Consider the following 13,499-nt stretch of genomic DNA (forward strand, 5'->3'; position numbering starts at 1 on the left):
TGGAGCCCTGCAAGCGTTCCCACTACAAGAAAAGATCACCCCCACTGCAGTCCTCCAATTCCACAGGGGAGTAGGGCCTTGCAGCCACAGCATAACTGCACCCTATCCCCTCCTTGCACCCCTATGCCTCCCTGGTGGAACCAAAGGTGTATAAGGACAAGCGTCAGAGATGCTGTGACTGTAAGGCTGCTGGGTTTGGGCAGCCTTGCTGCTGTGGGAAAATTGTCCTTGCATCCTGCATCTCTCCAGCTCCACCAGGAGGAATATGGGAGGCAGGAGACAGATGTGCCATGGCTACAAGAGATTCCTATAGACTGAAAAGCTTCGTTCCCAGCCTCTGGCCTTTAAATGCCTCCCCCGCTGCAAAACCCCAGTGGCCAAGAAAGCTATACCCACTTCAGTTCATGGCCCCATGGGATTTAAGTGCCACCCACCTGGGTTTAAAAGCTAGTTAAAAAGGCTGGAAAGCCAGGACACAGGGTTGGCAAAAGCTGTCTCTGGCCCTACTTCCCCATGCCTCAGGTTTTAAATAGTCCTGTGTGAGGCCCATCTTGGCTGCACACGAAGCCCTTTAAAACCCAGGGGGTGCCTACTGATAGCCTGCCCCTTCCCAGGTATGGTAGAGGACAGCCTTTAAAGTAGTGGGCTCCCCTTAAGGCAAAGATGGCCAAGAGAGCAGCCCTGTGGTGTCCCCTGGCTGGAAAGCTCGCCCATATAGCTCTTCAGCCAGGGGCTGGAACTTGTGTACTCTCTATCTCCCAGATGAATTTTCTACTAGTAAGAATTTCTGAGAAATTATTAGAAGACATGACTATTTGTAAATGGCCAAAGTTAGTTCTATCCATAGCCAATATAATCACATACACGTAACTTGACAGGTGTTCCTGAGGGAAAACCAGGCCCCAAGTTATGCATTTAGTACTGTAAACTGCAACTGCAAATCATTCTTATCTCTTACAGACATCCCATAGTTCAGGTCTAGGTCCTGTGAAAAAGGTCTCTTATACTTATGATCTTCCTTAATCCTAGCTTGCTTCATTCTAGAAATGTATGTCAGATGTATATTCAGGCTACGTGTACACATTCAAATGTGGGAGAATTCTCCCAGGTTTGTTCTCCTGGTAGAAATTCTTACCCAGAAAGGCCTTGAAGAATGAAGAGCTTGCAATGCTGACAGTGTGTAGCAAGGGGAGGACTTGTGCACACATCCCAGCATGCTCTGCAGGCTTCCTTAGTCAGATGGGAGCAGGGCATAGGGCAGCCCTGATTGGCGGATCCAGACTGCCCATGGTCAGCCTGCATTTCCCTGCAGCACAATGTGGGGACTGTGAACAGGGTGTGTTCTGCTCCCTGCTGAAGCAGCAGAGTCCAGCAAACACCGGTCTCACAGGGTGGGGGAGGGCAGATGCTGGAGGACTATATTCTCTTTTGAGAGAAGCTACAGCATGTACAGACCTTTGCTCTCCCAGAAAAAACAATCCTAGGGGTGATTCAACCCTGGTCATTCCCAAGTTCTCTCTCTCTTGGAGCAGCCATTTTTTTCCTGAGAGAAAAAGCCTGAACATCTGTATGCTCACTTCTCCTGGGAGAGTGGTGACTATCTCAAGGAGAAACTGAATGTCTATGAGGCTTCAATTTCTACTGGCCGAAAATAGTTCTGACAGCATTATTCTATTTAAACTATTGTATCCAAGTCCTTTAGGTTAATACAAAGGATGATACAACACCTTTTGCTTTTTTCAAAATCTTGATTTCTAAAACTAAAGGTTTAAACATCAAAACTAAGGCATTCTTCTTCCTCCTGAGAAAAGAAAGTATCTTTAAAGTAACTCTGAATGACGTGGGCAAGTAGCACTCTCAAGCCAAATAGGTCTTCTAAAATAATGCAGTCTATGGCCTAACTAGGGGCTTAAGCTTCTCACCACTCAACGTAAGAGTTTTACTTTACAATTACAGGTTGTATTCCAAAATATGAATCAGCATTAAACTGAGACTCAAGCCCAAGTCTCCTACTATGAAGCAAACTGTTTCTGACTATTTTATCAATACAAATGCAGATTTGCTTTTCCACATAAAGGTTAGAGAACTACCAAATGAAACGAAAATAGAAAATAACGGTACTCTTGCTACAAGTAACAGAATTAAATATTACAGTTGGCTCATTTAATATTACACAAAAATACCTTCCAAGTCCAGAAGGTCTGGAGAATCTGGCTTTGAATCTGTAGGATCTATACTCTGAAGTACCTGAAGTGCTTTATCCATCTTATCCTGAAAAGCAGACAGGAAATAAGAAATAATTCTTAAAGCATAGCACAGAGTACTTCATTTTCAAATGAAAAAAGGAAGGCTGTTTGTTAGTAAACAATTTTTTCTCCATCATGTATTTTCAGTCAGTAGAGAAAGAATATTTGCATAAAACTTATATAATATACCCCATGATTTGCACTCATTAAAAATGACTGCATACCTCATCTATATAAACTGGTTCAGGTTCTGCTTTCTTAATTTCTTCTGTTGTATCTTCAGTAACAGAGGTTTTATCCACAGCCGCTAAATGAAGACAAAAGTGTCACTTTGTTTTCTGCAGCTTTGTTACTATCTTAATCTAAAATACATTGTTCTAGTCTAAAAAAAATACTACATAGTTTATACCAGTGGTTTTCAACCTCATTACACTCAAGGTACCCCTCAGAAAATGCCAGCTCTTACTTTCACAATAATAAAGCAATCTTTCTGTCGCAAAGAACTCGAAAAAACTACAACAGATTGGAACATTTCTGGCACTATGGACTCCTATTCAAAATCTCTGGGTTTATCTTGTGAATTCTGTGCCAGTATTTGCACACTGAATAGTTGCACCCTGGTTGAGAATCATTTGGTACATACAAACTGTATTTAAATACTGCTTGCTATCAAATTTTCAGGTCAAGGAGCATTTAGGAAAGCTGAACACTTCCTACGAAGTGATGCTTTCAGTATTTGAAGAGGGAACAACGCATTATATAACAAACTTAAAATGATCTGTCTGAGATTAAGGCATTAAGATTAAGTCCAGAGTTCCAGGAACCAAAGTAAAAAACTATTACCAGGGGCCCAAGCAAGGGAAATACTCTATTTTTCTATTCCAGTATCTCATACAAAACTTACATTTCCACAACACCATTTTTTTTGTAGAATTTAAAATGTTAACATTAACCTCAATCAGAAGTGTAAAGAAAACAAAATCAGTAACAAAAGCAAGAACTGACCAAACTATAACTACATCCAAGTTAAATTAGCATAACAGCTTTCAAGCTATAACCAACACGTTAGGGTTGCTGGTTGTAGCTGTGTTAGTCTAAGAACATAAGGCAGACAAAAGATATCACACATCTACCTAAACAACCTTATTAGACCAACTAAGTAGCTGGAAAAAAAAATGTTCTTTGCAAGATTTTGGGCACAAACACCCTTCTTCAGGCATAAGGAGAGTCTGTTGGTGTTTGTGTTTCTATTTTACCCAGGAGAGTACACAAACACCAACAAACTCTCTTTATGCCTGAAGAAGGGTGTTTGTGCCCAAAAGCTTAAAAAAAACCCCAAACAAACAAAAAAAAAATTCCAACTATTTAGTTGGTCTAATAAAAGTTATCACATCTACCCACATAACCTTGTCAAGCTATAATCAAAGCATTTTAGGTGCTAGGTTCCTAATTCAGATATAGGTTTGTTTTTCACAAGAAATTTTCTGTTATAGAAATGAAGGTGATTTAACAGAACAAGTCAAGGATGAAAGTCCTATCTCCACAGAGCTCAGTAGAAGTTCCACTGACTTCAGTGGAATTAGGATTTCATTCTGTTGGTTTTTTTCCTGCCTTAGGGCACAACCCTGGGCAAATCACACTGCTGCTGGTGACTATACATGCCCCTCTCTCTGAAGTAGTGCTTCTTTTTACTACATAACTCACCTGTTTCAGGTTCTACGTTTAAGTTAGAGGTTACGAAATTAGATGGGAAAAGTCCTACTCCTCTATGATTTTCACCTTTCCACCAATTGGTATCACTGAGGAATTAAAAACAGTTCTGTTAAAAAAAAAACACTCTTGGTATTTATAAAGTTAGAATCCCAACTAGATTCTATACAGCAGAGGGTTTTTATTCCATCACTCAGTTATTAAGATTAGCAAACTACAGGCAACATTAATGCTGGATTTTATGATTAACACTATTTCTGCAGAACCTCATCAGCAATCCTAGTCCCAAAACTATCCAATTGCTATTACTGGAGTAAGATGTTTTGCTGTAAAGAGGAGAGCATCTCTAGCACTGACACAGGCCACATACAGTGTTACATTTCTACCATGGGAATCTGAGTTCTCTCGGTAAAAACCAGAAACATATAGGTATTCATACAGTTTTTTCTGGAATAGAAGTGGTGATTCTAGGAGAAAAATAACCCATCCACCTGGAAGAAGTTGCTGCACTTCCCCTCTGCTTGACTCCTGGAGACCAGGAGAAGTAAAATAGCAGGGAAAGTCTCCTATTCCTTCCAAAGACTGGGGTCACCTCAACCTGGAAAAGACATGGGGGGCCCCTCCTGTAGTTCAGTAGGACAAGGGAGGAGCAGCTGCCAGCTGTTCCCCACTAGCTCCTCGCACTGGGCAGCACTTTGCAGCGCTGCTTAGTGCTTAACATTACAAATGAACACCTGTATGTGGCCACAGTAATTGACAACTCAGAGGAACTTCGCAGGATCAGACCTAAAGCCTACAATGAAAGGAGACAAATACTGTACTTTGGCTTTCATTTACCATGTGGTAAGAGCATGCACACCAACAGCTGCCACAGAACAGCTGACACACAGTAAAACCCCGCATACCTTTACTTTGCTCACATGTCCATACCCATTCTGTTTTATAGCAGGGTTAAAAAAAAATAACAATCTCTAAATGCACATAACTTACAGACCCAAAATAATCGGATCTAAACCAGGCAAGGAACAACATTTGAATATGGGTAGGCTGTCCGAGCACACCCTCTGCACATGGAATACTTGGTGACTTCAAAGGGAGATCCATGCACAGAATAATAGGACTGAACCTACAGAAAATAAGCTAGGAAAAAGTGCAGTATTTGGCAATTAATTGGAAACTTTCAAGTTTAAAGGATGGCACAAAAGTAGACAGTGTCAGGAATGGATGAAAGAAAAACAGTCAGTAGACAACTAACTAACAAAAAGGAATTTAGATACCCACAGCCAACATACCATGTTAGAAATAAAAGCACCTTATCTGAACATACTGTACCTGTCATCCAAAACAATAATAATTTCTCCACTTTTAAAGGTGAGCTCATTGTCCTCCACAGCTTCGAAGTCATACAGAGCTCGCACCTTCCTTGAGATTTTCTGATTGTTCTGTTGAATTTCTGCAGATGGGTATAAAGATTTAGTTTCCATTTGCTGCTGCTTCTGTTCTTGCAAAGATAATTCAATAGCTACAATTAGGAAAATAAAAAAAGAAGTCTGTACATTTTATCCTTCATGCACAAATGATTTTAGTTTCTGAAGAGAAAAAAAGTAAGAGAAACAAATAAAGTTCTATGGATCTGTTCTTCTACTTTGAACTTAAAATTCCTTATTCTTAGATGTTATTATGTCCCATGAAAGTCCAGGGACTCTGCTCTTCCCTCCAATTTGAGGGTACAGAAGACAAGATATAGGCATGAACAAGTAATTACAGGCAGTCCTCGACTTACAACTTTTCGATTTATGACAAACAGCACTTACAACCTTTATACATTGACACCATGTTATGAGGTTCTGACATGGGTTTCAACTTTACAACACTTGATACAGCTGCATCCAGCTGGTAATTCTGGAAGGGGAGGGAGGGAAGGGGTGTGGGGGGAGGGGCAGATCAACTCCCCCACAGTGAAGGAGGAATTGGGGCTGGGTCAGGGGCAAGCACAGCCCCAGGGGGGGGCGCGGAGATATGGGATGTAGGCGCAGCAAGTCTGGGGGGGCAGCTCCCGCTGCTGCATGACACTGGTCCAGGAGCCACTCATCCGGCAGCTCCTGCCGCTGCTCCCACCACTCGTCCAGAAGGGCACAGGGGGGCACATGCCCCCAGATCTGCACCGGGCAGGCGCGGCTGGAGCTGCATCGCACTGCACTCTGGGCAGGTGTGGCAGTGCTGGGAGCAGGGGCTATGACCTGCCACCACTCGCCTAGCTGGGCAGGGTGTGAGGGCACAGGACGGAGCCGCTGCACTGCCTCCGGACAAGTGGCACGCAGCAGTGGGAACCACACCACCCTGCCCACGCCCCCAGGGCAAGCTGCGCCTTTGTCCCCTGCCCCGCCCCAGCTGGGCAACCGGAAGAAGGCATGGGGAGGATACGTGCCCTCGGATTGGGGGATATGGTGGGGGGTGGGGGAGTTGCAGCCACCTGAAAATTCACCGTAGCCCACTCATAGCCCCTGCTGCCCACCTGGATCGCAGCATGGTACAGCCCCGGCCTCGGCTATCCCGCACAGATCTGGAGGCAAACACCCCCCTCCGACCCTGTGCCCTCCCAGAAGCAGCGGCAGGAGCTCCCAGATAAACAGCATGCGGTGGTGGGAGGCCCCTCCCCACGCCAAGTCCCCCGCTGCACCTTCATCCTGGCCCACCCCCTGCCCCAGCTGTGCAGTGCTTGCCCCAGCCCGTCCCAGCCCCAATCCCTCCTTCACTGTGGGGGTGATGATCTGCCCCCACCTCCCATGCCCCTTCCCTCTCCTCTCCCCTACCACCACAACAGACTTACCAGCTGGATGCAACTGTATCAAGCGTCATAAAGGAACCAATCACCCGTTTTATAACATTGTTCTTGTGGGAAAATTGGTTGTTACAGTGTTTCAACTTAATATAGGGTTTTCAGGCACCAATTGCATTGTACGTCTGAGGACTACCTGTACATACATTTTACTAATGAAAATATTTATTATTTTCTGGATTTCAGACCACTATTTAAGATAGCTTTCATGCCAAGACTAGCAGTGTTACTGATATCATCAGACATCCTGTATAAAAATTCTTAAATGTGACATCCAAATGAAGGTAACTGTACTCAATCTGAGAGGGTATGTTTTAAAAACTAAACTTTTTAAGCAGTGAAATGAGATGAAAGAGACAGCAAAGGGGTCAGAAGAGACTAAATCAAGAGCTGTATAAGGAGAACAGTAGAAATCATCCATGCCACACCAGTGGCTGCAAAATAATGCAATACCTCTTAGCACCACCTCCATCCAAAGCTTGAAACAACCACCACCACCAGCATATATGGCTTCCCTTATCACTTTAAGTTCTTACCATTTTTAATTATACAGTTAAACAACAAAAAGGGTGCCTGACATTTTAAACCACAAAATGTGTGAGAGCACGTATAGAATACTTACAAGTGTTTCTGACCAAGACAGCGATTAACAATTTACCTTTGGCTATATCTTCATCTTCTTTGTTTTTGCTCGATGATGATGCACCATTCTTGGCAACACTTGGAACAGTCTGCAAACATATTGATTATACGTTTCAATGTGGGCCTCTTCATTTAATAAGGAAATGACGCTTTATTTACTTCAAGAAGAGGCAGGAGAATCAAAATGGGGTCTCATTTTATTACTATTCTTCCAACCGTTGCCCTTTATGCCCATCCCCAGATTCTCCCCACCCATCCAAAAAGAGAAGAATAGTTCTGTAGACTCAGATGAAATCAGTCCACCTTTCTCTCAAGGTATCCTTCAACCTCTCCCACTGCAAAGACACTCTCCATGTACAGCAACAGCAAAGGTCACCAGTCGCATTAAGCAGGAGCTGAAGTATAGCTGAGAACTGGACCAAAGGAAGGAGAGCCACTCCCTCCCTCTACCTGTGTGGAGAATGGGGGTGAGGGACAAAGTTGCCTGCTACCTTTAAAAGCTAAAAGGGAACAGAGCAAGCAATCTCTGCAACACCATGAGATACTTTCTTGGAGCTTTCAGACATCAGAACAGGGTAGGGGATCTTGGGATACCAGAAAGACAATGCTCAGTTTTAGACACTAGAAATGATGCTGGTTTTAATCCCCTAAACAAAAGTATTATTTTCCAAATACATAAAAAAGTTAACAAACCTCACAAAGTAAACGGAAATGAGGACATGTCCAGATAAAAATGTAAAATTGCAATCAGTTGACACCACATATATTAGGTTGCCTGGTTTAACAGTGTATGTTCAGTCAAAAAGCTCTACAATGTTAAATCTTTTGCTGTACATCTTTTGCCTCATATTTTTTAACTTCAAGGCCATGTGACAGGGAGAGGGGTCATGCAACACATGGCCCCCCAACCGCCCCAAAGATGAACAACCTTGAATTAGTTAATGAGTGGGGTATTTACCTTTTCCCCATTACTCCCATTCAAACACCTACAAGTGCTTGTGCGAAGACACACAACAGGCAGGGTATTTAAATTCAAGCTACTGCCATCTCAAAAAATCTAAAACACATTACAGCTGGGTCTAGAATGGTCAGACATGTGCTCTCCAGTTCCCATATCGCTAGTATGCAGCACTCCAAAATCCCTGTCTATATTCTGTGTGGAAGCAGGGGAAAGAAAAACAGAAAAACAAACAAACAAACAAAAAAAAACAAAAAAAACCCACAATGAAAAAATTATACTAGTTTCACAGCCTGCGCCTCTAAATATTAACAAAATACCTTATCCGATACATTTGTCAGCATCTTACCCACACGTGCAAAATATAAACACACTGCTAACAATCTAGCATGAACAAAGGTATTCCTGCCAGCTCTCCATCAGGACTGAATCTGTGCATTACCTGAGAACCAGCTGCAGGAAAAGTTATTCCCTCTTCTTTAAGAGATTTAATAGTTGCGGCTATTAAGCTAAATTGAGGATCCTTTTGAAATTCTTCTGACCATTCCACCATTAAAGCTTTAAGCTTTTCACACACTTTTGGATGAGCCTAAAACAAAATAACGGTAAATGTATAAAGATGGATACTTGTACATATAAGAGCAGAAACCAATATACATTTTGTCAATCACACACTTTTAATTAAGAGAGTTAACTACAAACATTCCTACAAGCTTTTAATTCTCTCTCTCAAGCAGGAGCATTTATTTCCCAAAATTGATAATTTGATTAGATCTAGAGCTAACAGTGCAACACTACCATCAGAATCACGGCACTATACCAGCAAAAACAAGATTCAAAAAGATTATCCATCCAACTGAGTAAAGCAAGCAGGGGTTGACAGCCTACGACCTGCTGAGCAAGGGGCGAGGTGGGGGGGGGTCTGCAGCACTTCAGTGTGTGTGTTCGAGGGGAGGCTGGGATATAGTGTCCCAGGGACAACGGGACTAGAGGGAGACCCCGGCCCAGAGCCAGAGGAAATACTCACTTATGCTTCGCAGGAGGTGGGAGCAGTGGCGGCGTGCAGGCCAGGGAACCACCCACGCGGCTCGTTAGCCACGCTTTCATACGACTGGGGCGGAGTGACGTCAGAGAGAGGCGCCGCTCAGCGGAAATAAAACGCGGCCCCAAAGGCAGAGGGGGCGCGCTGCGGGAGGACATGAAGCCCAGGGGGAAGCCCGGGAGTGGAACCGGGCACCCACAAGGGGCCTTTGCCGTGGGCCGATTAGGCTGCAGCAGCGCCGGGAGCAACGGAGGCTGGGAGAGCCACAGCGCCGAGGAAGAGTGGCGAAATTGACGAGGGAGCCGGCAGAAGCTCCGAGGAGGAGCCCAGAGAGAGGGCCAGCTGGAACCACCGGTGAGGTAACGGGGGACGAGCCGGCAGAGGCTCTGAGGAGGAACCCAGAGAGGGAGCCAGTGGGAACTCCGGTGAAGGAACTGGACTAGAGCCGGTGGGAACTCCGGTGAAGGAACCGGACTAGAGCCAGCGGAAACTCCGGTGAGGGAACCGGGATAAAGCCGGCAGGAACTCCAGTGAGGGAACTGGGATAGAGCCGGCGGGAATCCCGGTGAGGGAACCAGGGGAGCCCAGGCAGAGACGCCCAGTCCTCATCCGGGGACAAGGAACAGAAGGTCTGCGACCAAAGGTGGCGTTGGCCGGGGTGTAGGGGAGGTTGGAGCCCCGTGAGAGCCCGCCCAGGGGCGCTTTGGCGCTGGAGGCCGCAGAGAGGGGGAGCCCCCTGCTGCGGACCCAGCTGCGACCCCGGTCAGCAAATTCCGGGGACTCCCCAGCGAGAGCGGGGCAGATCCGGTTAGCCACCCGCGCAAGAGTTGCCCGAGAGCGCCTTTTGGAGCAGAGGCGGGCACATATAGCAATGCATGCAGGGATGGAAATGGCCTCAACTCAGAGTAAAGCTTTATTAAAACACCCTCCCCTCCATACAAAAGCTCCAAAATGCCACTGACTCCTGTTCTACACCGTATTTTCCACTTTGCAGCACAAGAGAATAGAAAATACTTCCTTACGACTACTGGAATCTTATCATTTTATTAGTCCGTTAGGTCCATTTATAGCACAATTTTTAACAGTCCTCCAAAGAAAACTGCCTGACAAAGGCTGAACTTGGATCCTGGGACTACAATGCTGCAATGCAAAAGAGACTCATCCTGATCTCAACAACAGATACAAAAAAGTCACACTCTTGACCACTGTTACCCAGATTGCATGTAACCTTGCAGGTTAGCTACTGATAAGAGAGCCAGAAACAGGTCTACAGCCTGACATTTTATTTGTTTGCACTTCAAAACACGAAAACAAACATTTACCCCAAAGTCTATCTGGCTACCCATGACTGCACTGCATAGATTCTCATCTCTACAGGCTGGGGAGACTCAAGAGGTGGGAAGAGGGTGGCATGCAGATTGCCCACATGTCTTCTTGAATTTGCTGAGTTCTCCAAATTTCCCTCCAGCCTATACCCAATATTTATATTCTACTATTCTAGTAAATGACCTCTGATTGCTTTTATTTAAACATCTTGGTTTCATTGAAACTTTTGAAACTGGACTAAACCAGATCTCTTGCGGACTTGGAAGGTGTCAATTAGTTGGGATTTATATCCTTAGGAGGATTTCTTATCTCCACAACTCCCTGTTGTCACCCTTGCTGTTGCTGGGTGGGCAGGGGGCACCTTGCCAGGGCAGCGCAGGGCTCCCAGCAGCAGCAACAAACTTCCCCGCCTGGCCCCACTCTGCCCTGCCATGGCGGGTTTCGCCCGCTGGAGTGTGGAGGCCCGGGAGAGAGGGCAGCAGGACGGGGAGCCCAAGCCCGCACCTGCCACCCCATGAACAGATCTGGGGGGCACATGCCCCCCCATGCCCTCCCCTAGAGTGCATGCAGTGGTGGGAAGCCAGCACCCTCCTGCCCCCAACAAGCCAACCATGGCCCCATCCTGCTCCCCACCTGGGCCCTAGGGTCACGCATTCTGCCCCAGACCCCCATGCACTGCCCAGCTGGGGAGCAGCCCCTGCCCAACTCCCTCCCTCCTTCCCTAAAGCAGCCTCAGTCTCCTCCAACCTCCCTGCCAGACTTACCTGAGGGAGCTGCTCTGCAAGCTGTCTGGAGGCCATGTACATGTGTGAGCACACACATGCACATGACACCCCCTGCCTGACCACCCTCCTCCTGCTCCCCACAGCCCCTTACAGGCTGGAGCTCTGCCTGCCTGCAGAGAGCTCTTTGCAGAAGTGGACAGTCTGTGTGTTTCTCCGTTAAAATAAGAAATCAGTGTTTTTCTCAGTTGCAAAGGAAAATCTGCGTTTTTTTCCATTTTTCCATAGGAAACGGAAAACCCAGATCCCTACTCATGACTGATATAGTTAGACATGTTGCCTCCCTTATTTTGCTGACCAAGCTAGTTGTCGCAACTACGAACGTTCATGCTACAGTCACTCAGAAACAGGCTTTGGACCTTCTGCTTAGCCACACTTCTGCAGTTTGGCCTGGGTCTCTTGAAAATGGCCACAGCCGGCAACACTATTCCAAACTTCCCTTCCACCTTGATTCCAGGTTTTTTCACAGACTTGCCCTATCCTCAACTGCTAATACTCCAATTTCTTCTCCACAAGCACCCTGTCCTACATTTGTATACCTAAATAGTCAGTCACAGAGGCTGAATACTATACAATCTCCTCCTTTCCCATGCTAGTCTAACTGGTTCTGTTAAAAAGAAAGAAAATATACTACCCCCCCACCAGAGCAATCCCATAATCTTAGTTTGTTTGTCTTTCCTCTATCCCTTTCTGATGTCTACACTGACCACAACAAGATATTAATAAACTATAATTCTGGCAGGAGAAGGTGTAGAGGGAGGAAGAAGACAGACACCTACACACTCCCAAATGAGTTCAATACTAGCATGAAGTGTGTGATTTGAAAGTTTTAACCTCTGATTAACCTGCACAACCTGGACCCTCACATCCCAGAGAGAACTCCAGCCAAAAGGCAGTTGATTTTGCTATAGTGGGTCTTGCATGTCTTCGTAAAAAATTTTGAAAGGTCTCATTTTCATTCCATGTCCAATGAAAACAAACTTCAAAACTGCAATTTTTCATGCAACAGAGTTGCTGTTTTCAAGCAAGCCCTATTCGCTACATAATGCATCTCTTGCCTATGGAATTATACACAAATGTTAAGCATACGAACATACGGAAGAAGACTACACTATTCCCGTTTAAGCTTTTATCTAGTATGGGAAAAGATCATGCACACAGGCAGTTACCACAGAGCAGCTAACACATGCAGCCCAGTTCTGTTTCTTCTTTGACAATCCCTCACAGTCGAAGACAATTATCTTCCATGATGGTCTTATTTGTGGGTCTAAAGATGGCTGATGAGACTAATCCAGGATCGACAGACTCTGCTGCAACTCAGGCACGTGTTTCCATGTGGCGTAGGCAGCTCCAGATTCTTGATTCAGTCCATGACACGCTGTTTCTGCTGCTCCCACTCTTTTTCATCTCCTGTTGTCATCATAAGGTATCAAAGCACTGAGACCCTTGCAGCAGACTTTTCCTCCATTTCAGGTGGTCCTAGGCAACATCTCCCACAAGCTGATGTCAATGTTGCATCTTTTCAAGTTGGCCTTGAGGACGTCCTTGAAGCAATTTCTCTGCCCTCCTCTTAAGCATACACCTTGACTGAGCTGGGAGAAAAAAGTTTGCTTTGGGAGTCTGGAGTTGGACATCCAAATGACGTGGCCAGCCCAGTAAAGTTGATGTCGAATGATCACCACCTAGATGTTCATGGTGCCTGCTTGAAAGGGGCCGCTGATGTTGCTGTGTCTATCTCCCCACTGGATTTGAAGGATCTTTTGTAGGCAGCGTTGATGGTACTTCTCCAAAAACTTGAAGCATCTCCTGTACACTGTCCAGGGACTGCTCATTAAGAGCTTGTTGATGGAGGACCTTAGCCTTCTGAACATTAAGAGTCAGTCCCACTTTCTCACATGCCTCGGTCAAGACATTAGCAATTGCCTAAATGTTTGCTTCCGAGTAAGCACAGACT

General features: G+C 45.4%; 1 protein-coding gene across 7 annotated transcripts in view; it reads right to left on the bottom strand.

Moving 5' to 3' along the window:
* Positions 1–13,499, bottom strand: part of STAM2 (signal transducing adaptor molecule 2) — a 39,550-nt gene that overhangs the window by 8,936 nt on the left and 17,115 nt on the right. For 6 of the 7 annotated variants that reach the window (XR_003094268.1, XR_003094269.1, XM_025205191.1 and 3 more), the window contains 6 exons: positions 8,838–8,984; positions 7,454–7,526; positions 5,289–5,478; positions 3,951–4,045; positions 2,471–2,553; positions 2,184–2,271 (listed from right to left, as the gene is read on the bottom strand). Coding sequence is in view for 5 of the 7 variants with exons in the window: in XM_025205191.1 (XP_025060976.1) it covers positions 2,184–2,271; positions 2,471–2,553; positions 3,951–4,045; positions 5,289–5,478; positions 7,454–7,526; positions 8,838–8,984 (676 nt within the window). In the remaining 2 variants the exon portion in view is untranslated. The remainder of the gene's footprint in view (positions 1–2,183; positions 2,272–2,470; positions 2,554–3,950; positions 4,046–5,288; positions 5,479–7,453; positions 7,527–8,837; positions 8,985–13,499) is intronic. The other variant, XM_025205190.1, reaches the window with a different exon arrangement.

Source organism: Alligator sinensis, unplaced genomic scaffold, assembly GCF_000455745.1.
Source record: "Alligator sinensis unplaced genomic scaffold, ASM45574v1 scaffold61_2, whole genome shotgun sequence".
Taxonomy (NCBI): domain Eukaryota; kingdom Metazoa; phylum Chordata; order Crocodylia; family Alligatoridae; genus Alligator; species Alligator sinensis.